Genomic DNA, 27,290 nt, shown 5'->3' with positions numbered 1-27,290 from the left:
AGCTGAAGTAAGTGCCCCAGGTTATGAATATATATATATATATACCCCAAAGTCAAGATGTGTCACTTAGTAATGTGGAAAAAACATGAAACTCACCTTCAGCCTGAATTTTAAATCGAGTAACGCAAGTGACTTGATATTTATTAAAGCCGCTACTATTATTTCCCTTTTATTGCAGAGCTGCGGATGCACACATTTTCATAATAATACAGTAATAAAATCTCAACATTTCCACAAACAATATTGGATACTTGCATACAGTGTGAACAGATATACAGTAATCAATTATCTGCTGTGTTATTCAACCAAAGCAGGAATCCACTCCATCAGGCTACGCAGTGAAGAGTTTAGTTTTAGAATTTCTCCTCTTCCATTGTTGTCGGAGAAAATGAAAATGTTAAGCCACCGAAAAAAATCAAACAACAGTCCACTCTCCCTGACATGAGCAGCAAATGAATTTAGATTTGTATAACACAATCTGCTGCTTTGAAGTGCTGCAGACTTTTTTTTTCTAGAAATGTAATTCCTCCCCCTGAATATTTTCCAGTGCTCTTCCGCCCCCACACAGCCTACATTATTGTGCAGCAACATTTCAAATTAAGACTGACAGCTTGGATTTGCGTGCAAAAATGACTGTTTCAATTTTGTTTGCTTTTTACATTATAAAGGTTGGGATGATATCCAGATTTAGTGGGGGGAAAAAAGAAGCAAACACTGTAGAGACACGTATCCTACTGCTTTCAAATTCCTGACCCTGCAGCCTGACCTTGCATGATCCAGTAAGAGAGGAAAAGGGAGGTGGTAGAAAGTGATGAAAGCTTGGTGTTGACATTTCCACACTTCTGCTTTTGTCCTCACCTACCTTTACCCCCCCCCACCCATCCACCCACCCACCACCACATACACACACACACCTGGCTGTCCTCACAGGGGTTGCTGTGCAGCCTTTCATCTTCTAAAATGTGTTTGAGATATTAGTTTAAATCAAATGTGTGTCCAGAAACACTAAGAGGTGCAGTGAATCATGCCTCATTATGGAGCCTCTTAATCCAAGGTTAATATGAGCCAAAAATACACCCAAACCTTACACCTCCGCTTTTATGGGGAAGAATTTCCAGCAGATGTTGGAACCTGGCTGCAGGGATTTGACACCAGAGACGGGGCTCGAAAATAACTTTTTTTTCCTCAGTGTCCCTCAACTGTCCCGAATTCTACTTTCAACTGTCCCAGACTGAACAACCATTGGCTCAAACTGAAGTTCTTTTTTTCATTCTACATGATAAATATAGTTTAATAACTTCATTGACTCATTCTGGTCCACCATGGAAGTTCTGAACACATCTCCTGGTGTCAAAGTTTTTTTTGTGTTATTATTCTTGAAGCCTCCTCTGTGTTCCAGTATGATTTTTTTTTTTATCACTTTTTATTTACACTTGAGTCTTTTCAGTTTCCAGAAGAATTTCCTTCCTAAAAAGGCTGGGGGTGGCTTTGAACCATGACCTCAGTCTTTCTAAAATCCTGGATACAGCCCTGGTCCAACGAGGGTCTTAAAAAAGCTTTTCCATCATGACAAGAAAATATTATGGAAGAAATACTATTTTTACAAATGTTTGGCCCTGAAGTGTTTATATATAAAGATACTAAGATACAGAAATATCGGCACAAAATATCAATTCAGATGTATCACTCCCAGCTAAAACCCAAACCATGGCACACAGCAGTGGGAAGGTGGGCTTGGCAGGAATACAGATAGCAGCTTATTGCTGACTTCGCTCAATACACACAAAGCAGAAATGCAGGAGAGCGTACAAAAGCCAGATGTACACAAAGGAAGAGAGAGAGAAAAGGCGAACGTTGCAACAATGAACAGAATGTAGCGCAGCTCCTTCCTGTCAGTGACGGTCCAGGACAATGTGATGAACAGCACTCAGAACAAGCAAACATGTCATTTGGTTCTGTCTATACACTGATGTTCGCCTGCTTTTGTTTTCACTCCAGTATGTTTTCACGTTGGAAAGATAAAACCATTTCACAGGTGTGATTCTCACAAGCATGAACATCTGCCACAATTTACTCTGTAGCTTGAATGCCGACTATACATTTCAGGTTTAATGGAAGAATCAGATGAAAGTGAACAAAAATATCTTTAGTCCAAAAAAAACTATTTAATGTCTTATAAGGTTGACTAAAAATACCATTTAAAAAGGTGCTATTTTAAATCCACCAGAGATGTTTGATTCCAAGAAGGTATGAAAATATGTTTCAATGCTTTTAAGTTTTTGAAGAGCTAATCATTTGTCCTGTTGTCTGACAAAATCTCCCATAAACCTATAATCTCTGTCTTTCATCTCCGCTTCCACCTCACTAACATCTTGGTCAGTTCCTGTGCCAGTAATGACAGTCAGCCAGGTCAGTCTAGAATTACAGCAACAATAAGAGACATTTGTTATGTTTGTGTGTTAAAGGAAAGACAAAAAGTTGGGAGGCAAACTTAGTATGGTATGCAAGCCAACGGCAAACTATTGCATTCAGTCTTTTTCCCAACAAGACGCTTTGATTAACTGTCAAATTAACAAAATAACAGATTTGCACAGACAAAGGGTCTGGAACTGAAATGTCTCAAAATCAGACAATGACTTGGCCTTTGTAGATATATTATAACTTTTCTATCATTTTCCTATTGTAGTAGATTCTTCACAGCAGAGAAAGACCTTCTTCAGACTAACATTAATGCCTCATGAAAAACCTCAGTCCCTACATTCATTTCAATGGGACCAGGGGCCCTTGTGCATGGGTCGTTGGCAAAAAACTCAGGGTCGTCCACAAAATACACTGAACCCGCTAATCGTTGAAATAAAGGATGAGACTACTGTGTAAAAACTTCCTCATAGCATTACAAACTGCTATACAGTGTTTTGTTGTCTTCAAACTCATAAATCGAAATATTACTCAAACTGGTAGTCTGCAGAAATTGGTTTGCACACCCAGAAAGAAAGAAAAGACGAGAATGGAAGATGACATGCAACAAAAGTCCTTGGCCAGATTCACACCTATGATGTTACAATAACATGGTATACCTTCTGCCAAACTGAGACAAAAAACATTGTGTAATGCTACTATGGAAAGTCGAGCTGCCGTGCTGCAATGCACCATTTACTTTGAAGACAAACTTAAAGAAGTTGAGAAATCTGCATAATCAATTTTGATCACTGTATATGGTGGATATGGCATCTGCAATAATGTAAGCACTGTACCAGCTGAGCCTGGAGAGGAAGCTTTTACCAGTCGATCTAAATTCCAACCCTCACCTTTGGTCATGAACTTCACGTCATGACCAAAAGAATAAAATCATGGATACAAGTGGCCAAAATGAGACACTAAAGACTCTTTGCGGGTCTTTTGTGTCTGTGTTCACCCTTAGGGACAGGGTGAAGAGCTTAGACATCCAGAAAGGCATCTGATAAGGACATCTCCTGGACGCCTCCCTTTAGGGGTTTTCCAGGCAACTCCAATATGAAGGAGATCCCAGAACAAGCTGGTGGGATTACATCTCTTATCTGGCCTAGGAACATCTTGGTATTCTCCAGGAGGAGCTGGTACACATGGATGGGGAAAAGGATGGCTGGACTACTTTGGTTAGTCTGCTGTCACCGTGTCACTGACTGGGGGGAGGGGGGTCGTAAAAGTTTCTGACATGTCCATTACAGGAAAAAATATTTCAGTCAAAAAAGGCAACTCTAGATTCCATATCCATGACAAAAGGGTAAATAGCTTGACGCTGAGTCATGTTGAGAGGCTGCCAAGTGATACCACAAGTTATTCCATACTTATTTGGTCATGAAGAAAGTTTTAAGTGAATGGACGAATCAAAGCATTAACATACAGAGCAAAGGAACACATCTCTCAGTTGTAACAGATCTGGTTGAGTTTCTAACCAGTTGTCTCTAAGCATTAATCATTGCAGGCAACTGGAGAAATGGGCTACTTCTATCGCAAGATATTTGGAAAAACAGCCATCCAGCCAAGATTATCAGGAAAGTTCTCTGAAATGCAATATACACCTGTTTAAGTGTACAGAATGTGTTGACAGAAATAATGATCTGATCCCATCCGCCGTGGAGGAACACCATTTTTAGTTGATCAGGTCAATCATATTGGACAAGTAAATTCCTAGAGGTAGTTTAACTGTAGCAAGGTGGAAAGTAAGGCTTTGCAGGGTTGTTGTGGTAGATGGGCGTGTAACATCCAAGTCCTGAGTTCCCATCACAACAATTAATATTGGACTGTCATGATCTTTCACTTACCTTAGTCAAATGTTTACTTCCCTAACTAAACCATACCTTATAATAATAAGCAAATTATCCATAGCCTATTTACTGAAATCACAATGTTTACTCAACCTGAACAATTAAAAATGTTGGCATCCAATTTACAGTTTGGTAGAATTATTAACCCTAACCCTAACCCCTAACCCTAATCCTAACCCATAATTATTGTGTCTGGATGAGGTTCAATGGAAGTGAGACTATACTGTACTACTATATTCTGTTTCATTTAAAAACATGCAAAGCAACTGAATTTATGCTTATGTCAGTTCTCAAAGAGGGGATGCTAAGGCCATGGTAGACACGATTATTTCTGAAATTATCTGAACTAATTTCTGTACGTCTGAACGTATTCTTATGCAGTAATGGGGATTACTGCATGCATGAGTGAGAGGATGAGCATATAAAATGTATCTGCAGGAATGACCAAGATGACATACAGTATATTATATGCAGAATACATTGCCGAAATCATCAGCTTCACTTTAACTATTGTGAATGAATGTCTTAAAATGCATTTAATTCACAAAGCCTTTCCAGATTACAATTCAGAGGAAAAATCTATTTTGGCTTAACAGAAAAATGCACTGTGATGCAATGTTGTCAAAACTATGAACATTCAAAATGCATGTCTTTTCTCCAGAATTAATGTTTCATGTAGATCAGCTGACTTTCTGTAAGTGTATTTGGATTTTTAATCCAAATACACTTTAAGAACACAGTGTCAAATATATGATTGCTGCTGAAACATGTTAAGTGTGCATAAATGTGTGTACTGTACACACACTATGGAAACTTTTCTCTTTAATTGGCCTTGAGTCTCTCAAATATGTCTTTGCTCTGAAGATTTATGAAAGCTATCCAGTTTTATTTGACAGCTCAAAGTGCCTTGAATCTTCCCTTACAAACACTTCAAGGGGAGAGATGGCGGGCCAAAATGTGAAAAAAGTTACAGAAAAAAATTCCCTGAGGCATTTTGTAAAATCCTTTCAATAATAGGCTTTCAGTACACAAACAGTACTGTAAACAGTACCTGTATTGTCGTAACATCCAGGTCACACCAAACAGAGTAAATTGTAACATTACACACACACACAAAACATTTTAAACTTAACAGTTATTCATGAAATTACAGAATTCATTTAATCCTATGAAAGGACAAGAAAAAAAAATTAAGACCTTTGTAAACAAAATTCAATACTTTTAAGGCCTTATTTTGAGAATATTAAATTCAATGCTTTTTTAATACCTTTAAAGACCCCATGGGTACCCCGATTGATTCACAGACCCCTTGCACTTATACCACGGACCCCCAGTTCAGAAACAATGCTCTAATGCCTCTTTCTTGGTTTTTAATTTGTCACGTTTCACTGGACAAACCATATCAGCTAAATCCTAGTGGGTATCATCAGTGTGACTGTGTGATGTGCATGTAAAAGCTCCTGTGCATAAAGGCAACTGTAGACAGCCCCCCCCCCCCCCTCCACACTGCGTCTACCGCCATGTGTGCACTACCTAATCTTGCCAGGGTGAATGTCATTGCCATCTCAAGCGTGCTCACGAGGTGAGAGATAATCTAATCACTAGGGAGACACAAAGTAGAGATGTGGGGTAGGTGGGAAGGTGCTGCAGAGCTCAGAGAGGACCGGGAGATAAAAAACGAGGCGGAGGAAGACAGAGGCCACAGTGAGTCTTTGAACTCCCCTGACAAATAATTGAAGGACATAAGACAGAGTATAGAAGCTACAACAACAAATGGTGATAGATGAAACCTTTGACGCTGAACAGCTTCTGCTGTGCATGAAAGAATGAAAGAAGTTCAAAGTATAAAAGAAGGTGGATGCTACCATAGCAGATGTCCACTTAATGACTGTCACACGTTTTAGATGATTTTCTTCCTGAATATGCAATTAGTAAGATTCACCCTCACCTGTAAGAGTAGGCTTCAATCCCCAATGTAGCCTTATCTGTATCCTTGACACTAAGAATCAGATATACTGCATAACACATGCAGTTCTGTTTATACTAGAGTGGGCGTGTTCTTAAGTGCAATCGCCGCATACAATGACCAAAAAGACCTGCAGGGGCAGCACATGGACAGCTGAGGAAGTTGGCAGAGGACAGCATTTAAGCTACACAATGACTCTTCGTAGTTATGTGGAGGCGAAAAGTATAATTTGTGTTTCATCAGGCATTTATGGACTGCATTGAAGTTTTTATGTAGTTGGACAACACATAGTAGGAACTATTTTGTTTCAAGCATACTGAACCCTTTAAACTCATTGCATTGAATGATCGTTTGAAAAACATTCTCATGTAAATGAGAGGTCTTAGGAATGTGTTGCCGACCACCTTTAGTCCTCAACCTTGCTTTCTCATTGCTTTCTAATCCTGTTGATCTCTCCTATACTGATTCTTACCCTCTTCATTTCCCTCTAATGCTGACACTGGCCAGTCAAGCATCAATATCTACTCGTTAGCATGCAGGTTAGCGAAAGGACTCTGGCATGTAGATGAATGCATGGGTCTGAATCATTCTGCGTGGTTATGTTTCTCAGCAGGGCTCCACTTTCCCATTATCGTAAGCATTAAAATGCACAAGAGGCAGTCAGACGCCTCCAGTGATCACCGTCAATTACACGGTGCCCATCGGAGAAGCTGGCCCGAGTCTGTCAGCCAATCACCACAGGAAGATGAGGATGAACTGACAAACACCTGACGTGCTGCTATAGTAAAAGGCTTTCAGGTTTGTGTTTCTGCCTAGAGATCCTAGTGTCTGCTGCAATTATGTTTTTGTTGTGTTTTATAAACTTGAGTCTTGCCATTTTGCCCTTTCACTTCGACTCACTTCATAGCTGCGTTTTGGGAAACAGCGACTCTGTCTCAGCAATGTTTGTAAAAAAGATATTCTCATGACTAATATGAATGGCACAAAACTATGAAAATAAGACCTAGGTCAAACATTAGGTAATATGAATAAACACAACCACAACAAAGTAGGTAATAAAGTTGATGCTCAACTTTGCACAATCAACTGTCTCAAAATATATTTAAGCATTTATTTGTCTTTATCTTGGTCATTATTCAATTTTGAAGGAAAGTCAAGTCTTGGTAACTGAACTGAGTTTTGTTTTGTTTGTTGAACAGAGGCCCTGAATAAGAATGATGACTGCTCTGGGTGTCATGCCTCAAGCTTTGGCTACAGTCTCTATTTCCCCCACCCAAGCCAACCCCAACTTTTCCTTCCTTGCCAAGACAACCATCAAGCCAAACAGGACATCTGTACAGGAAGGCACTGAGCCATGTTTCCATGCTTAACTGGACATTTCAAGCCAGCTCTATGTCAACAATCAGAGATATCACTGACATAACAAGTTCCTAAGCCCTGGACATGAGTTGGTCAACCAGTTACTTATCGGTGTTTTAAGATTATGAGGGAGAACTGTCCCCTGTTCCAAGAGGTCTCTGGACCAGCAAATCCATTCACCACCCACCCGCTCCCTAGCTACTGTGTTTTAGTCAGTGTAAAATGTTAAATATAGGCTAGCAATTGGCTAAGCTAGCTAGTAGAGCCCTGTTGGTGTACACAGCTGAATATACATTTGATGAGTTTTAGTTTAGAAACTGTAAATACATAGATTGTCTACCATGAAAAACAAGTTTATTTTTCAAATGTAAAAATCACCTACTCTTTGTCACAGTTCTTTAACAACCAAAGTTAAGGGATCTTTATCAAAAATGTTTGTTTATATTTTGATTTCATGTTAAAAACTGAATAATGACAATGAAACATCAGATTTTTAAAATTCTCAAATATTGATATTGCCCTAAAACATTCTGTATCGGTCAGCCTGTGCTAGTTAGTAGTTATGCTAGCGGGTTAGCCACAACATGGGCATTGTTTAGCTACAACACAGGCTCTACTAGCTTGTAGTTATCCTAGTGCTATTTAGCTACAACACAGACAAGTGTTACTCGAGTCAAATCAAGTCAAGTCCTGACTTAAGGACAGACACTAGTGCAGCAAACCAAGAAAGGACCAGTGTCTTTCAGGTTTGTCATAACCTGGAAGACACAGGTTTGTACAGAGCTGCATCAAGCTAACAAAAACTATGCAGAACATGACCAGTAACTGAGCAAGTAAGCTTTAAAATAACCCCCTATAGTACCTAATAATTCTGTGGGCCTTTTAAATAATGTGAAAAAACTACACTGAAAGCAAGACTATCAGTACAACCCCTTCTTTCATTGGTCTTTGAAGTTTTGGTTAAAAATGAATTTAGCGACAAAAGTATATCTTTCTATTCAGAAAGTCTTTTTCATCTTAACTCTCATTACTATTTTCTTTCTGTTGTGTGTTCTGTGTTATTAATACTGTAGAACTGTTTCAATTACATTATTAATTATCATTATTATTATCATTATTATTACATTGTAGTGTCCAATCTTCTGGTCTTTACATTTGAGCTAAGTAGTGCAGAACAACTCCTGGGAGAGAGATATTTTTGAGGGTTTACGACTTTTGTCTCTTGCTAATATCTGAGGTTTCCCTAATTTCAAGTTTGAATAGTACAGATAAGAAATTGGCTGATATTATCTTATGACAGATACATTGGTGTCTGTGTTTATGACGGCAGATAAGTGACAAGAAATTTTAGTATACAAAAGCCAAAGATATGTTCAAATTTAGAAACAGTGTCACAGTTACACCATTTGTCCACCAGAGAGTTTATTTTTTACACTGCAGATATATTGTTACAGGATTTTTTAAACCAAATATCATGTGATGTCACCAGAAATGTATTGTGCATCCAAATTTTGGGGTAAATCCAATTTTGACCCTGGAAAACAGATTTGTTAAAACTGTCTGTTCTTTTGACTGCTGGCAAATTAGTAAAACAGGTGAAAAACTCCTTCCCTCTTTATCAAAGAGTCACATAGTCTTTAATGTGCTAGTCCTCCCACCTGTGCGTGTATGTTCAGTATGTGTGGGTGCGTGCACTTGCACGTGAGGAGGTTGTGAAGGATGAGGCGGTCCGTGGGTTGAAAATGAGGGCAGTAAAAAGCCTCCATATCAATAACCACACCACAGAGTCAAGCGTCCCCTCAGGATACAAGTACAGAAGAACACAAGGACAGATGCCCTTCATTCATCCATAAAACCAGACTGTGACAAAATTGAGTTTGAAAAAGCAGCTAAGGTCATCTGTAATTATTAATTATTAAATATTAAAGCCATAGAGGTTGTAAGAGATGTTGTAATTAGGAATTTGCTTCATCATGCACACCCTTCAGTGCATGGATGAACCCTTTTCATTTTTATGCCCCCATGGCCTTTCCTCATGCTCAAGACAAACTTTATGTCTCAGGTCCCACCACTGCTAAGGCTGTAGCAGTAGGAAAAATGTTTGTGTGTTCCTCAGTTTGTACAACACTTTAATCTTGTTAGGTGTAATAGGCACTGCAGGCTCTTGAGGCCACAAGCAGACTGTGGACTTTCACTCTTCTTAAAAAGTCATTGTTACCGGCCAGATATATTGTTCTAAACATAGACAGTTAAATTGAAGGCTAAAGGCAAGATGTGGAGGGGTCAGCATTAGGTCAGAGAAAGGTCGACGTGTTATCTGACCTGTGTTGAGGTCTCGGCCTCCCTTGTGGTTCGGCCTTGAGAAAGCCACTGCGCCGTCACTGTCCTTCCTCTCCGCAGCCCTGGAGGACAAAAGAGCAAGAGGGAGGTGAATAAGATGTAGGAATGCTTACATTGACTGTAACATTACATGTGAGGCAGGTCGATGCAGATGGACACCACTTATAGGGAGAAGGTTAGAAATGCCAATAAAATAATCAGGGTCAACTCACTGCAAGATTAGAGACCAAGTGCACTATAAACCATACTATTATGAAAACTAGTCTGATGTAGAAAGACTGGTAAACCAGGTGTTATATGGTAGCTGTTTGATTTCTCCAACAATACCCATAACCTCTTGGGGCCGTAAATAGATGCAGACACACCCTTAATCCCCTGTATGTATATCAGTGTCTCTATGCTACACCAGACTAGGGCTGCAACTAATGATTATTTTGATAATCAATTTATTTATTTTTTTGATTTATGTTCACCATAATGGTTTAGCTTGTTAGCATGCTAACATTTTCCAGTTAGAAGTAAACACAAAGCACAGCTGGGGTTGGTGGAAATGTCATTAGTTTTGCAGGTATTTGGTCAAAAAGCCAAATGTTGGACAAAATGAAAATTTGCCCAAAAATTTGGACCTCATGGTGGTGCTAGAGGAAAAGTCAGAGGATCACTAAAGTCCTTAGATACATCGTATGGGAACCACGAATATCTGAACCAACCTTTGGTGCCAATCCATTGAGTAGATGTGGAGACATATCACAGGAAAAGTTAAATATTTGACCTGCTGGTGGTACTAGAGGAAAAGCTCAGGGTCAGCAAAGTGATTAAAATCTATCCTCTAGGGACCTTGAATATCAGTTTTATATTTCATGGGAATCCATCCAATATTTGCTGAGGTATTTTGCTCTGAACCACAAATGTCAACCTCATGATGGCGCTAGAAGGAAAGTCAGGGTTCACCAGAGTGATTAGGATTCATCTTCTCAGGATCATGAATGTCTGTACAAAAAATCACGGCAACCCATCAAATTATCTACAACCTAAATTAACATTTTATTTTATTCTTCATCTCCACGTGATTACATAACCCTGGAAGTCAGCTCGTTATAGAAAATAATGTGCATGTGTACTACTGAAAAATGGCACATGCATGTTTTTGTACACACTCATAGCAACTGGTGATAGAGTCACTGTTGTGTCAACTGATCAGGTGCTGTGAGTGCAGAATATCATTAATTCAATCTCCATATAATAATAATTTTCTCATGCCTCCACTAATGATAATGGCCAATCACCACCGATCCATCTTCATAAAAGGTAATTAAAAGTTTTAAATAAATATGCCACAGTCATTGGAAAACTATTTCTCTTACTGGCTTCATCTGATTCAATGCAGCAGTGCAGTTCTGTGGAATAATGGCTCCCATTTTCACAGAGCAAGAATCTCAACAGGATGACTTTATTAGCCCAGATGAATCATGAGCTCACTTCAAATTAAAAAACACATTTCTCAGGACTTGGAATTTTTATTTATGACCAAAGTTTTCTATTATTTGTTAACTGTTTCCATAACATCACAACACAATGAATGAAAGAAAACAGTACTTATAGCCAGAACAAGAGATTGACCAACAGTGAAAGAAAAATGATAAACATGACCAAAAACCCCCCCCAAAACAAAGTAAAATAAAAATATGAGAATAACAAATGAGGGGCAGGTGGAGTGCTCTGCTGTGTTGTTATTAATGTCATGTCTCCAGCAGTGGAGAGCAGCCTCTCTGATGTGCTGTTAGCTCCGGGGAGAGACATTGTTGTCCAAGATGCTGAGCGGCTGCAGGGTTTTTGAGATGAAACAGACTGAGCACCGAATTATTTTCTTCACCTCAGAGATGGTTTAAGTTGTTTAATGTTGCAGTGTGTGTTGGTCAGCTGGTCTCATTTGTTACTGCTGGAGTTTGCTGCTCTGCTCCGCTAACGTTAGTCTCTGGGTGACGGCGTAGAAAGTTCACAATATACTTCACGTTCATCTCGCAAAAGTAATTATTATTGTAGGGTTAGGGTGCCTTATTGAACATCATGGCCCTTTAATGAAATGGATATATTTCTTCCATTTAGTGTGGTACAGGTCTGGCCAGTTTATGTCAACTCTTCATTGGCTGCCACTATACTTCACTGAGTGGACAATAACCTGGATGGAGGAAGATCCACTGATTCCCATTCCCTAATAAGGAGCTTTCGAACCAGTATGATGACTTGTCTGGGATTCAGGCATTGAGTCCCCCAATGCATATAGGCTAGGTAGAAATGGAATGTCCTGACCCATGATGAGGTTAATATTCTCATAAATTGCTGTCCACCATCTCTGAGCCTTGGGACAGGACCATAACAAATGAATAAAGGTGACCAGGGCCTCCCCACATCTCCAGCATGCTGGGTCCCCTCTAAACCCCCACCATATGCAGTTTTGCAGAGGTCCAATAAACCCTATTAGAATTATAAATTGTACTAATCTAGTCCAAATCTAGCGAGAGGATTTTTTGGGGTTTTGCAGAATGGCACTCCATTCCTCATCACTAAATGACTGATTGAGGTCTGCCTCCCATGTCTGTTTGAGGCCTCGGGATGTTGAATTTAAAGAGAGTGATTCATACACGTCGGCCCGGGCCGGCTGTACATTCTTTCACAGATAGCATTGGAACATCACCATTTCATTTTAGCAGGAAAGCAATGAACAGAACAGACAAAGGGGTTTTCACAACTTTCATTTCAACTCCGGGGAACATTTAGCTGATATCATCTGGAAGACAGAACAAGATGCAACATACTGCTGGAGTGTAATGGACTTATAAAGTCCTCAGTCTCTATTTTATCAAGCATCTGAATCTCTCTCTCTCACACACACACACACACCAACAGTTGGCCACCCACAAAAGAAGAGAGCAAGACAACCTTTTGTAATGTATGTATTTCAAATACATAACAGAGATGGTTTTTAAACTCAGGGTAAAGAGAAAACTAAACCGTCAGAGTGTACTTTCTCAAAGCCACTAAAGAGAATCAATAATCAGCCAGAAGCTACAAACATGTGTATTAACTCGTCAGCATGAGGACAGCAGCTGTGTGCATGTGTATTGTATGTCTTAATCATTCCTTCCTAGAGCACTGCAACTCTCATCTCCAACTTCCTGCTGCCACTTAAAACCCAATCAACCTGCCCAAAGCAACTAATAAGGAGCCAGACACAGAGACATGGAAGCCATCGCCACTCCGCATGACACTAATGGTAAAATCAACTCTGCAGCAAGTGTTAAGTCCAGGCTAACACCAAGAACATGATGGAAGAGGTAATGATGTAGGAGTATCCAAATGCACATTATTTTACAGAGAATGTATCAATCAGAGACAGATGTTAACTACTTTGAAACAAGGAATTGATCGAAACATTGAAACAGACAGTGTCCAATCACTCTTTTCACAATTGATTATGAAATTTTGGCCATGGATAACAGACTTTTTATTTAGCAGATTAAGTTTCATTTGGTTTAGTGCATTCAAAGGCTTGTATTCTTCTATTTTTTTAAAGCCTTCAATGGCATTGAACAAAGATTCTTTTATAATGTCTTAAGTTGTTCCGTTTCATGAAACATTTTTAGATATTATTTAAGGGACATTTCACAAGGGAATCAATATTTCTGTTGTGCCAGTTGAAGTGGATCCACTTCCACATTGTTTTTTAAAAAAATGTGACATAAATGGTCAGGTATTTTAAGTTATAAAAGACTTTTATCCAACTCAAATAAACTACAGCAGGTATCTGACACACCTTAATGTGGCCTTTACTGGCAAAAATGTTTTCTGAAAACACAAAAACCAAAGCAAAAATATACTGTACATACATACACGTATATTGTGCTTGAAAAATAAAATCTGGGCTGCTTTATGCTTATTAGCTGAGTCAGAAATAGAGTATCGGTTGATGTTCACATTTGATGCAACTAAGAGGTAGGGATGTGCAGAGATCCCAGTATTTGTATTTGTATCTGTATTTGTTGAGGCAGCAAAATTATTTGTATCTGTATTTGTATTCGAATAAAAAAGTGGAAAGAGGCTTAAAAATCCTGTTTTTGTTTTTATTACACTTTCAATTTTAGAAAATTTAAGTGTTACAATAAGTGTTCATGAATAAACTACCTTATGAAGGAGGTCCCCACATCGGGTCTTGAACTGGAGTCTCCCAGATCATAGACTGCGCTGACTACTGAGCTAGAACTTTACTCATTGCCTCATGCAGACAGACCTCCCACAGTGTGTAATGTGTAGGGAAAAAACTTCAAAGGTGATTATTGCTTTGCACTTTTCATTTATTGCCTATTTTTTACAACCTAACTTTGTGAAAAGGAGAAGGGGAACAACAGGTTATGAAGAGTCCCTTGGGAGCACTTTGCTTGTGTCAGTAGCTCAGCTTTATCTCTGGGGATCACCCCCAACAAATAATTTTTAAAATATTTGTATGAAACAAATATTCGTATAAAATCCACTATTTGTGCTTTGCTGAATAATGTATTTGTATTCAGGCACACACCTACTAGGAAGCTCTTAGAGTCAATTGTGCCACACAACCGAACTTCCTACTGGGCAAGAGTGCTCGCTTGGCTATTTACCCTTTTAGCTAGCATCACACTGGTCTAAGAGCCCACTGAGAAAGTCCTTCACACTGCTTTAACAGTAGTGCCCAGCAAGGGAGCCTCACAAGTAACCACAGGTCTCTGCCATCATCTTTTTACATATAAGCCTAAAAAGCATTAAATGCCCACAGGTGCCTGAAAGGCACTCGTCACTCACTCTGTTTGTACAGTAATCCATTAAGCTCTCTCATTGTCAAGTGTGCTTTCCTCATTGTATAATCTGCATAGCTAAATAACACCTCCACAAAGGCTCTGCACAGGAAATTCAGTAAGCCATAGAATCTGCTGTATGTGCTCAATATCAAGAAAGCAACCGAACGCTGATAGCCTTGTTTCTTCAGGTTAGAAAAGATCAAATGCTTTACCACCCAAAGAAAAGGTCACCATTAATCACTGATAACACTGAAAGGAATCCATAAAATGTCAGCAGCACTTGGCCTGGAATTGCTACAGACAGGGAGGGGAAAACATTTCTGTGACATTTGAGGATTTCAGAAAAAGGGGCAGGCAAAATAATGAGGTGAGCAGAGTGGAATGGAAAGGAGTGGATTTCTGTGGTTGCTTGAGATGTAGATCCTGTTTTCTCAATCTTTTTTCCCCCTCTGGCGTGGCATTGCAAACTTTGTCCATGGTGTGGCATGTTGTGCTCATTTGTATTTCCATTGCATCCCCACATCAGGAGGCAACCACACTGACCCGAGATAATAGCATAGAGCAGGCCCGAACTGTGCTGGTAGCTGTGTCGACATTAGGATAAAGTGTCCAACTCAACATAGTGTGCAAGCAGTAATTTTCAACAGGCTAACTATGCGTTCAGTGGATTTGAACAGTCTCATAATGCCAGTGTAAAGCAGAAATCAAAATAGTCTGGAGTTCCGTTTTAGTTCCACCTTTCCTGTTCTTTCCTTTATTTCACAGATGGATGTGTCTCTGGTGCCTCACTCTCCTTTACTGTGCAGAGCTGTGATGAATCCTACCTCTACAGTAGCAGTAACTACTACAGTTAATGCAAACTCAACAGGTTCTACTACTGCTTCACAATATAATCATACCACTAGCAAACAACAGAAGGTTTATATCATGTAACAGCTACAGAAGGTGTTGACTTAGTCACAGAGATTAGCTGCCACTTGCCAACTGCTCATTCAATAAAAACTGTTCTATATCTAGATCTGGAGATTTTTTCTGTGCTTTTTTTGTCAGCAAAGAAAAAACTGCACAGGAGGAACAGGAAATAAATAAGCAACCAATTCAATAGCTCTGTTTGTATCCACTTTGCCACTTCTAATGCGGTGTTGAACAGGCTTGTTGTATTTTATCCTTTTTATTTCTTTTCTATTTCTGTTTATTTTAAGTGTTGAATTATTATCATTAAATATTGCACACAGTCTGGATTTGGATGACATGTCTATACATCTATACTGTATACTTTTTTAAGTATGAAGGTTCCTATTGTGGCATTTAGGTTTGGTACTGATAGCCAGTTCAGTTTCAGGTTCTGGGTCCACATTGGTAAAATGCTCAAATTTTTTATGCTCTAAATCTCTCTAATGAATCTGCAGTCAAATCTAGAGCTGAAATAATTAGTCAATTAATTGATCAGTTGATTGAAAGAAATGAATCAGCAAGTATTTTGATAATCTATCAATCATTTGTCATATATCTTTCAAAAACACCAACTATTCTCTGGTTGCAGTTTCTCCAATGTGAGGATTTGCTACTTTTCTGTTTCATATCATGCTAAACTGAATATCTTTGGGTTTTATACTGTAAGTCAAACAAAACAAGAGGAAAGGTATCACTCACCTTAGACAATTCCCTCTACTATTGTCTGAAATTGTATCGTTACTAATCAAATCAAATCTATATATTATTTTAGCAACTACAGTGAACTGTAGGTAGAAAGCGTTCACAGTTTGGTTGAACTTCAATTGCAAAAGCGTCCTCATGGTAAACAACACCTTTTCCCATGTTGTTCCTGCCATAAGGGGCATCTCACAAGCTGTGATCATAGTTGCTCACAGTGCAGCACAACAGAGAGATTACAATGTGATTGAATTACAAAAAAAAAAAAAAAAATTGTAAACATGCTTGAACTCTAACAGAGCTGCATTCTCCTCCCACGACATAATCCCCCAAAAGACCCCACGTCTGCATACAGCTCAGAGAACAGGAATGCCCACTCATTCCACTTGACTTTTAACTGAAAATGACAGTTGTTGCAGTGGTCGCTTTGAGCTTTTAAAACTACTCTCACTGCAAAGACATGTTATTGATCTGAGACCAAAAAAAAGTTTTGTTCAGATACAGCAGTCTCTGCTAGTTTTAGACTGCTGCTTTAAAGCCCAGTTCAATCTCCCTAAGAGTTTGCAGATTTTTGGCACCTCAGATGTTTAGATTCTTATCCATAATGCAATACCAGAGAGGCGCCTGATTGGTCCCAAATTTATTCTGCAGCATGACAATGACCCCGAACATCCAGCCAGAGTCATAAAGAACTATCTTGAGCAACAAGAAGAACATGGAGTGCTGCAACAGATGGTTTGGCCCCCACAGAGCCCTGATCTCAATATCGTGGAGACAGTCTGGGATTAACATGAAGAGAAAGAAGCAGCTGAAGAACTGTGGCAACTTCTCCAAGATAAAGGCACGGCCGACCTGCCAAGTGCCTTGAAAAACTGTGTCAGTGTTTTATTCATTCTGAATTTAGGGGATAAATTATGAGCGCCATGGCTAAAATTTCACATGATCATTAATATCAGTGGGCTACTAATGATTTTCATGGAATTGTTTTGAGTCATCCTCTCTCTCTTCATTCTTCAAAGAACATCTATGTCAAAGGTACTGTTATAAGAGTAGCGTAGCTGCTTTAAGGAATAGGACAGTGCTCAATGTGTGTGCGTAGCAAGTGTGTGGTTGAGTGAGAGAGCAAGCGGCAGAAAAGTGATGGCTAATGTAAGCAGAGGAAAACGTTAGTAGTAAGTTATCAATCTGGTAGTAAATGTACAGTACAGACTACGGTGTGTCAGTTAATAAATGCTGCAGCTTCTGAAGACCAAGAAAAGTCTGCTGTTTCCCCAACTGCTAGAAAAGTGAAGGGGGTTAGCTCCAAAGTTAGCAACAATGGGTTAGCCTAACCTGACCAGGCTCACTTAAGGTGGACTGACCTTCAAGGTGGACCAGCTATTCTCATTTTAGTGTCAATCTCGGCCGATCTTAAACAGAGAATAGAGAAACGTCTGGCGGAGTCTCTTCCGAGTTTTTGTCCCCCCTCTGTGCTCACACAAAGCTTGCTCGCTCCAAATATTGAATTTCTTCTGTTTACTCAACTTTGCATAAAGTTAATCGATAAATAAAAACTATTCATGACATTATTTTTGAGAGCGTCCTCACTTTAATTTTAATACCTAAAACTTCTGCACAGTACTGTATTTTCCAAGCTTTCCAAACTTCAGAACATTTCACATCTCAGCTGGTCTTTCGATCAGGTCAGGAGGGTGTGTTTGAGGTAGTGCCCAAGATGTGGCCCAGAAAACATGAACATCTGTATTCAATATTCATTCACGGCCAAAAATCAACAAATGACACATTGGTCTGGAGTCTCTGTCATTACAGCGTCCTCTCTGCAGAAAACATTAAGGCTGGCTAATAGCTTCAGCAGAGGCATTAGAGGTTGGAGGGGATGAGGCTCTCCATCACGCCGCTCCCCCCTAAATGATCGACTGCGGCTCGACGAGGCTTTGGGGCGCTTAATAAACACCAGGCAGATACGATACCCAACCTCAGAGTCAACAAATCACTGCTGTTCTTTGCTTCACTTCGCCTGGCTGCAACACTTCCACAGAGTCTCTGGTGAAGCTTTTCAATTACAAAACCACTTTGTGTGACAGTGTGTGTGTCTGTCTGGTGGTACATGGGGGTTGGGTAAGCCGATCTCCCCCATTCTGCAGGGGAAGAATAAAGCGTTGGATGGATGGATGGATGGACAGATGGATGGATGGATGGATGGAAGAGGATAAGGAAAGGCAAAAAGGATGAGAGGGGCCGCTCCTCTAACCAAGATCCTAAACCTCATTCCCCAGTTTAGCAGAGAGCTCATTGGATACACCGTCTTATCCGCCTGCTCAAACACCAACCTCGGGGCATCCGTTCACAGTCAGAGACAGAGATAGAGCTCTCTATGGTAAATGATCTTTTAAATGCTTCCTTTCATGTCGTGTTCCTCACCCTCCTCTCCCTCTCTTGTCTCTTATTACAGCTCTGTTAGTGCTGCTGGATACTTTTACGTCTGGTTGTGTGGAAAGCGGAGGCTGCAGAGCACTGAGCAGCTTCAAAGTTTCACAGCATTCAGACATCTACAATCACTCTGAGGCAGAAGAGGAATGATGAGTTGGACAAAGTTTGAGAGAGGCAGTTCAGCAAGTCTTCCAAAACGGCTGCCCCTGGGTCCAAAGAAAATCAATTTATGTTTAAGAAGGTGTTATACTCCATACACTGAGTTTTTTCAGCTCCTCTACAAGTTGGTAGCTCCGTAAACTGAAAATCTCATGATAGAAAAGGGTTAAGAGGTGAAGCTCAGCATTTCAAAGCTCCCTAAAGAATAGCAACCCACTTTCCTAGATTTAAAATCCACATTGAAAGTGAAGTGCAGCTCTGAACATAGTTTTAAGTCAAAACACTGACAAAACCAGAGGGTTCTGTCAAAATGTACTACATGATGTAATCTGCCTTGGACGTTTGAGAAGTTATTAAGGAAAGTGTGCCACTGATGGGGGGTATCCCTTCGCTACGTTACACCCAGACTGAACCTCTGCTTTCAGGTTAAACTGAGAGGAAGTGAGTTACTGAGGCAAAGTTGTCTCCATCATCAGTGGGTGTTTTTTAACTTTTCCATATGCTTCACCTTACTGCAAAGCATTCACTGTGGAGGAGTTTCTGCACTACGCTTCCCAGAGATCACCTATCCAACAAGCATGGCCAGGGACATATTTGTCCTTGGATTTTGTATGTTGTACGAGATTCTTTAAGAGCTGTACTTCTGTTTGTACAGCCATGGTGGCTATAAGTAATTCTAACTACTCACTCCTAGAGAAGTGAGGTACTGCACCAACATTACATGCCAAAGTGCATTTACTTGTCACGGAGTACAAGTCAGCCTGTTCTGTGGCTCCAGTGGAGCTTTGTCAAGTCAGAGAAAAATAACTTGCGCTTGGGGGGTGACAAATTTTGAACATAAAGCTTGCACTGAAAATTAGTTTACCAGACAGTAATTCTCCGAAAGGTCAGGGTATGCTTGAAACCAAATAGTTGTTACGGCCAGTCATCTGACCAAGTCTGAAAGCATAATGTTTATTACTGTTCCAATTGGCTACATTCGAAGGCTGGGTGAAGAGCCCTCATAGAAAGGGGCGAGACATGATGATCAGTTGATAATCACATGGGAACGACGGTGCACAATTTCCTACAGTCACACTTCAGAGGAATTTATGGTGTTGAACCATAGACTGTATAAACATATGGATGTAGTTACCCGTTTCTGAAGAGCGGTTTTGAAGCTCAAAGTGAGCCGCTCGCTTTTGGAGCCTCAAGTGGCCATTCAAGGAACTGCAGTTTTTGGCACTTCCGCATTGGCCCCGGAGGTTGCTGCTTGTGTTGAACTCACAAAAAGTGTGAAGAAAAGTAAAAAGAGAGAAGTTAAAATCCTGCATACCATCACCTTCACACACCTAACTATTGTCTAAGCAGTGATTGTCAATTTCGTAAAGTTACAAAAACTGCGTAACGCAGCCAGAAAAGATTTGGGGGGGCGGGGGTTTCAGATGCTGTTCAGTGATCTGACAAGTACATCCGCTGATGTATACTGACCCCTTGATGGAAGACCATAGCAAGTTGTAGTGTGGGAAGTGTCAGATTTAATGTTTTTGAAGTTTGGGCTCATAGTAGGCTCTAAAAGTGAAGACACCTAGGTAAGAAGCTGACAGATGTAGTATTTTCGCACAATGTTAGCTCATCACATACTGCATATGTCGGCTGGTAAGTAACAAATAACTGCAGTACGGAAATGCCAAAGATATGTTAGAGTTCATCTGGAAACAGCAGTTTGACAGTACAATTTCATTTTTTCCAATGGTAAAATGACCTGTCCGGTACAATTCCTAATAACATATTACATTCTTATCATAAATGTGTATCAATGTTATGCTGAAAAATATATCAGCCCAATAAATCCATTATCAGTAGGGCTCCAATCTCTGCCTCTTTTGAGCATTCTTTTTTAAAATCTGTCTCTCTAAAGTCCCCCTAAAGGCAAAATCAGTCAAGTTTTAAGACATCCTCTTAGACTCGGGTGCACATTTGTAAATGCAAAGTATCTTTTTAGCTTTCCCTGTGTCTCTAAGACAGTCTCCAAACTATTTAAAAAAGCCAATAGAATCTAAAAACAAAACAAAAAAAAAAACACTTTCTTCCTCTGCATCAGGTAATTTCTCCCTGCTGGGACAAAATTTACATCCATTAAGGATCACAAGCCAAATTATAATGAGATGATGAAAATTCTGTGAAAGCCTGTTATTTGAGATAATATGAAAACAGCGTGAGCTCTGTTCATTATGAGGAATTGACTTTCTGTAGGCTACTTTGATTCTATGCAATTACATGAAATGATTTTCGAATTGTTTTGGAACATTTTGGGAAAAACTTGACAATAATCCACAAAACGTGACATAACTTTAATGTGAAATCGAGGTTTGGTGCTTTTCATTTGCTTTTGAATAAACGCATCCATCTAAAATAGTACAAATAATTAATCAGTTTTTTGTCTGATTAAGTAGATGCAAGGTGCTTACATTTTCTTCAATTCTACATAACGCATACACAGTCTTTCACTCCAAAAACAAAAAAAAGGAAGTTACTGTCATTTCGCTCAACTTCATCTGTAATGTTCCCCATGAGCAAAGTGGGTCATTGCAGCAGCAGAAAATAGCATATAACTCATGACTTATGGAGAAGTGATGATAAGTAATTACAACAGAACATATGAGAACACCAGTATAAACAAACTGAAGGCTAAGGACAGCAGAGAAATGAGCCATCATGCTGTAAAGCCAGTCACATCATACCTTTCTTTCATTCTTGATGCTTAATTGTGGAATCCACATTTAATTGCTTCAAGGGTTACGACTCATTTTCTCCACCTACGGTAGATTAAACACCTCGCTGGCCAATGAGAAAACTGTGAAACTCCTAATAACTCCAGTAGAGTGAAATGGTCTGAGAAAAAAGCCATTATTTCTATACTAATGCTTTCACATTGTCTCAAGCTGTTTTTTTTTTCTTAACTGGCATTCTGCCTGCCATTTATTCTATGGGAATTGAGTCCATGTGATTATCCCTTATTCTAAGATGCTTAAGCACAAAATCGGTTGCATCCAGGCCTTCTATGTTAGCAGGAAACTTAATAGTGGCCAAAACTGAATTATAAAAAAACTCTCTCTCTCTCTTTCTAATTTATTCTCTCTCTGCTTTAATTTTGCAGTAAATAGGCTAATTACAGTTCAGTTATAGCCACATGTTAAACCTCGTGAATACTGGGAGGAACAAATGTACAAGTTGTGTTGTGGAACTGGACTACTAATCCAGGCCACAACAAATTCGATTTGGAAGCATCCACCAATAGCAGAGGTGTTCCCCTGCAGCACAAAACTTTGAAAGATAAGTCAAGAAAATGACCATAACATGCATAAATACAAGCACTTATTTTTTTCTGAGTTGTAATGAATTGCCTCCTCCAGAAAAAGAGACATCCTGAGCCAGATCCCTGAGGAAAACACTTGCCATCATTGCTTTGTGCTGACTGAATGGACCTGGACAGCGCTGATTGTAAAGTGTATGGTCTAGTTTTAGGAAGCATGAAATGGGCTGATAGAGCAGCTGCTGCAAGCTTGGAACTGGTGTTCTCTCACACGGCCTCACCACCAGATGTGACCGAGCAAAAACTAGTTCACATTAAACACTTCAACTTTTCTCTGACACTGAGTTCAACTGACAGTTTTATTTGTCCATGTTTTCCAATATCTGTCATTTAAAAAAAATCTTTTTCCAGATAAATTGTCCCAATTATGCTGGAAAGTCCACAGAAAACACTTTCAACACTTTTTTTCATGAATTACTTCTTCTGAGGAAAGCCGTTCCAATTTCTATTCAACTCCAGTGTATTGGGGTGGCAGCAGAAATCTCACAAATGGATATCTAAAGACCTACTTCTATTATTTGATACCATATGTAACTTGGGTGAAGTGACATTTGGTCTTTTAGATTAATTCAATGTTACCCATTCACTGTTATCCATCTGTGACATTAGAGAGGTGTCTAAGAAGTGTAATTTATTGATTACATTTTCATTATAGATTTGATTCTATGCCATAGAATTCATCTATCTATCTATCTATCTATCTATCTATCTATCTATCTTTAGTACTTTTTTGAATACCAACTGAATTTTGTCCATTTACTTATTGTTACAAAACCATTACCAATACGAAATATTATCTGTAAATGTTATAGTTTTCATGCTTCAACGCCAATGACACACAACAAAATTCCACCAATATGTGGGCTTAGATAGTGAACAACGATTGTGGGTGTTTTGACCCATATCAAACAGCAGTAGTGTGCTTCATCCTGTGGGGACCATGAATGTCTGTACCAAATTCCACAGCAAACCATCCAATAGTTGCTGAGAAATTTCAGTCAGGCCCATGGTGGTGGACCAACTGACCAATCCAGCCATCCATCTGACCACACTACTAGCATGGCTAAAAATGTATACGGATAAATATTATAGCATGAAATATAGCCTACTGGCAGGTGCAATGTAACATGTAACAGCATATGCAATATCAACCCTGAAAACCTATATTGTCTAAGGGGGTGTGTCCATATAGTGTTTTTCTCCTGCAGATGAAGCACTGTGCATGGGTTTTGTTTCTATGACAACGATATCTTGACAACATATTTCCACTCTTACCGCCATTGTATGATAGACTAGCATCGCCCCTTTGCTTATTATTTATTTGTTATCCTTAGGCTACTATTTATTTATTAGACATTGTTTTTTCACCATGAGCACCAACCACAGGACGCCCCATCTAATAAATGACTGGTCGCCAGGAAAGGAGCGACGTTGACGACGTGCTCAGTGAGGCGGAGCACTCTGAAAAAAGAAAGACGCCGGGTGCAGGGCGTGTATACGCTCTCTCCTCATTGGGAACAACTCAAAACAAAAAAAAAAGAGAGACTGTCACTCAAAAAAAAAAAAAAAAAAAAGCTATATGAACACTCAGCCTAAGTCCTATATTTTACATTCCAGTCAGAGTATAATCAAGCTCCTCTCACTTTCAGACACATCCTGTCCAAACTGTCTGTCCTTGTTTTACACTCTCTCTTTGTTTAGTCATTCAAGGACTAACATCATGTGCTTCCTACAGACACACTCATACACACACACCTTTTACACTCATCTTATTTATTTTTTTATTTACTCTCTCTTTCCCTTCGCGGACCCTGAGGGACTCTCAGCCGGCATCAAGAGAGAGAGAGAGAAAGCCGGAGGATTCGCGCTCGCAAGGCTTCACACCTGGCACTCGCCCGGCAAGCTATCACTGCAGGTTGCTGAGGAAAAACAATGAGAGGCGTGATCTATATCTGACAGCTACTCCAGAGGCTGAAAGATACAGAGAGGAGGAAGAAGAGGGGTGGGCAGAGAGAGGGGAGGAATAATACACAGCAAATACTTTATCTTTCTGAGAAATGACTGTGTGGATTCACTTTGTAAAGGGAGTGGAGAAGGCTCTCTAAGGAGACAAAAAAAAGGGAAGCGATAAAGTGGGTAATTTCAATGGAGGGGGGGGGGGCAATCAGCTGGTTTATGTTATCGGATTCAAACCCACCTCTGTTTGGCCTATTACCATCTATCTCTGTGCTGTCTCTGCAGACGCCGCCTGTAATGACAACTGTGGCCTGTTTGAATTGCCACAGTTTTACTGTTTCATATCCTGCATGCCCAGTCCCACTCAAGCGCTCAATCCCTTCTTCTTCTTCTTCTCCATCTTCTCTCCCCAGGGGTTAATGCCCAGTGTGGAGCTACAGAGAACTGAGATGGCACAGCATATTCGCTTTTCCTGCCATCCAACACCAGACTGAATGTGAATGGATAATGCCTTTTTTTTTTTTTTTGCCTTAACCCACTTTGGGGACTTTTTTGTGAAACTGAGGATGGTGGTGGAAAGTTTGTAGGACAGCAACAAGGAGAGAAAGTTAAACAAAGCGACAGGGAGGGGGTGTCAGTTTTCTCAAACCCGTTCATATGTATTGTCTTCACAACTCCAACAGCACAAAGTACTAAAAGCTACCGGTAGTGCAGGATGTATGCTAGTAGAGCTGCTTCCTTTTCACTGGGCACTGAGGACACTTACTTCTAATGCAGCCAACAGCCTCATTAAAAGAAAAAAATCCTGCACAAAGTAGGAAGTCGTTTTTGAAATCTTTGTCTTGTGAAGCGTGAGCCAAGAGGGCTGGTAGAATGACAACAGTCGCAGCGAGGACCACTCATCTAACTCCCTTGTCCTATCCAATCAGCAACTGTCCCAGTCTTTCATAACAAGTCCTTGTTGTGTAACAGTCTGTGAGGGTGTCTTTATATTTGATGTTTGAAATAGATATTTAAATGAGTTTTCAAGTTTAACTTTGCTTTTAGTGGGTTCTGTTTTTACTGCCCAGCTGCTTCAGCATTTGAATCATCATCATCATGAATTATTCATCATCATTGTGCAGGAACTCTTATCTAAAAAGGCAAGATATTGAAAAGTAATAAACATGATGAGAGTCAGAAAACAGCAGGAATAATCAGGTCATGATTATAGGATGATGTGGCTTGATATTTGAATTAATAAAAGCACTCAGTGCTGCTCTCATTTATCCATCACTCCTCTCATTAACAAGGTCCTGAAACAGGACACGGGACGATGAAATGCCATGAATGACTTGCCTATTATAGTTGTCTATTTTTGATGAATAACTAGGAAAAATAATAATGTGAGCAGTGAGATTATGTTTTAAAAGCAGCAGATCAACCAACAATTAATTATTTTTTGCCTTGTAGATACAGGCACAAGTGAAACTGTTAAAACTTCAGTGAAAAGAAAGCAACAAACTAGTAAATAACATCTGTAGTTGGGCCAACATTGTATCAAAGTACAAAACAGCTTTTTCTCTAAAAAAAAAATGTTTTTTCAGGGGCGGCGAGGCTGGAAATAGGACGGTGGCATGATGTGTCGCAGGGAGGCGTGTCAGCAAGTGCCGACAGGCGCCAAGCCACCTCTGTTGTGGGGGTTGTACATAGAAAATAATAGGGGTGGTTGTTTTGACGCGCGCCATTCATTGATGGTGTATTCTAGCCTTTATAAGACCATAGAGGAAAGAAAATTCATGTCCACACGTGACTTAGAGAAACATGTCCACACTTTCTATTCCAGCAGGCTACACTACTGGAACAAACTTTTCTCAGGTCTCCCCAAAAACCTCTGAGGCAATTTCAGTTTATTCACACGGCTACTGGATTCAATCCAGTTACATTCAATTCAATTCAATTCAGTTCAACAGGCTTTATTGGCGTGACATTTGACATGTGTTGCCAAAGTACAATTACAATCATGAAAGACAATGTTAAGGAATGAAATCAACATAAATAATGTGACTAACAATATTAGTAATATATTCATATAATCACGTAACAAGTAATATAATTCATATAATATAATCAAGTTAGTATTGATACAATTTAACAATGCAAGACAAACAAAAACAATGCGAGTGTTAATCTACTGATAATCAAATAGAGAGATGTTAGTAGGGATAATACAACCATTATTCTATTGATATCAAAAGAAAATCTATTGATAACACAATAAAATAGAGAGATATTAAAGTAAAATAAAGAGATGTTAATAGTAGATATAATACAAGACAGCTATTAGTCTATAAATAACAACAGGAGATGGTGGCAGTAAGTACAAGTATATTTATAAATGTCTCTCTATATGTCTGTCCTACTGGTTGTCTCTCTTGTTGTGGCAGGAAGTGACATATTTAGCAGCCAACACTGCACATTCTTTCTTTTCCCCAAGAAAGAAGGCTCATTTCTCCCTTTCTGTCAGACTTCGGAATTCAGGGCAATTTTTTTTTTCAAATTTTGGAAAGAATTCCTCCCTAATATTTCTGTAGTTCTGACATTCTGTTAGAAAGTGTAATTGTGTCTCTACAGAGCTCCCTCATCACAATGACAACACAGCCTGTCCTCTTCTGGGCAGCCAGGTCTGACCTTCTCTTTCGCCAGACTATGGTCACTAAGTCAGTTTGTCAATGTCTCTCTCAGGTTCTCATCAGTTACTGTGGTTAGGTAGTCTGCCATATTATACTGTCTGTTTAGGGCCAAATTCTTCCAAACCTCTTTAGTTATAATTTGGTTAGGTCTAATCTTTTGAGTGATAGTATAACTGCTCCGAGGCTGGCTGGGGTTTGTGATGTCAGAAGATGAAAGGTCAGTCAGCCTCAGGACCAGTTGGCTGAGGGGACTCCTTTCTATGT

The 27,290-nt window shown here is 39.6% G+C and overlaps 1 protein-coding gene across 1 annotated transcript in view; it reads right to left on the bottom strand.

Annotated features, from left to right (window-relative positions):
- Nucleotides 1–27,290, bottom strand: part of adam19a (ADAM metallopeptidase domain 19a) — a 196,640-nt gene that overhangs the window by 154,327 nt on the left and 15,023 nt on the right. Inside the window, exon 2 of the mRNA XM_067579934.1 lies at nt 9,955–10,034. Coding sequence (XP_067436035.1) covers nt 9,955–10,034 — 80 coding nt within the window. The remainder of the gene's footprint in view (nt 1–9,954; nt 10,035–27,290) is intronic.

The sequence above is a fragment of the Thunnus thynnus genome, chromosome 22 (assembly GCF_963924715.1).
Source record: "Thunnus thynnus chromosome 22, fThuThy2.1, whole genome shotgun sequence".
NCBI classification, from domain to species: Eukaryota; Metazoa; Chordata; class Actinopteri; order Scombriformes; family Scombridae; genus Thunnus; species Thunnus thynnus.
The sequence above is the reverse complement of the archived record's forward strand: the minus strand, read 5'-3'. Positions and strand labels throughout refer to the sequence as shown.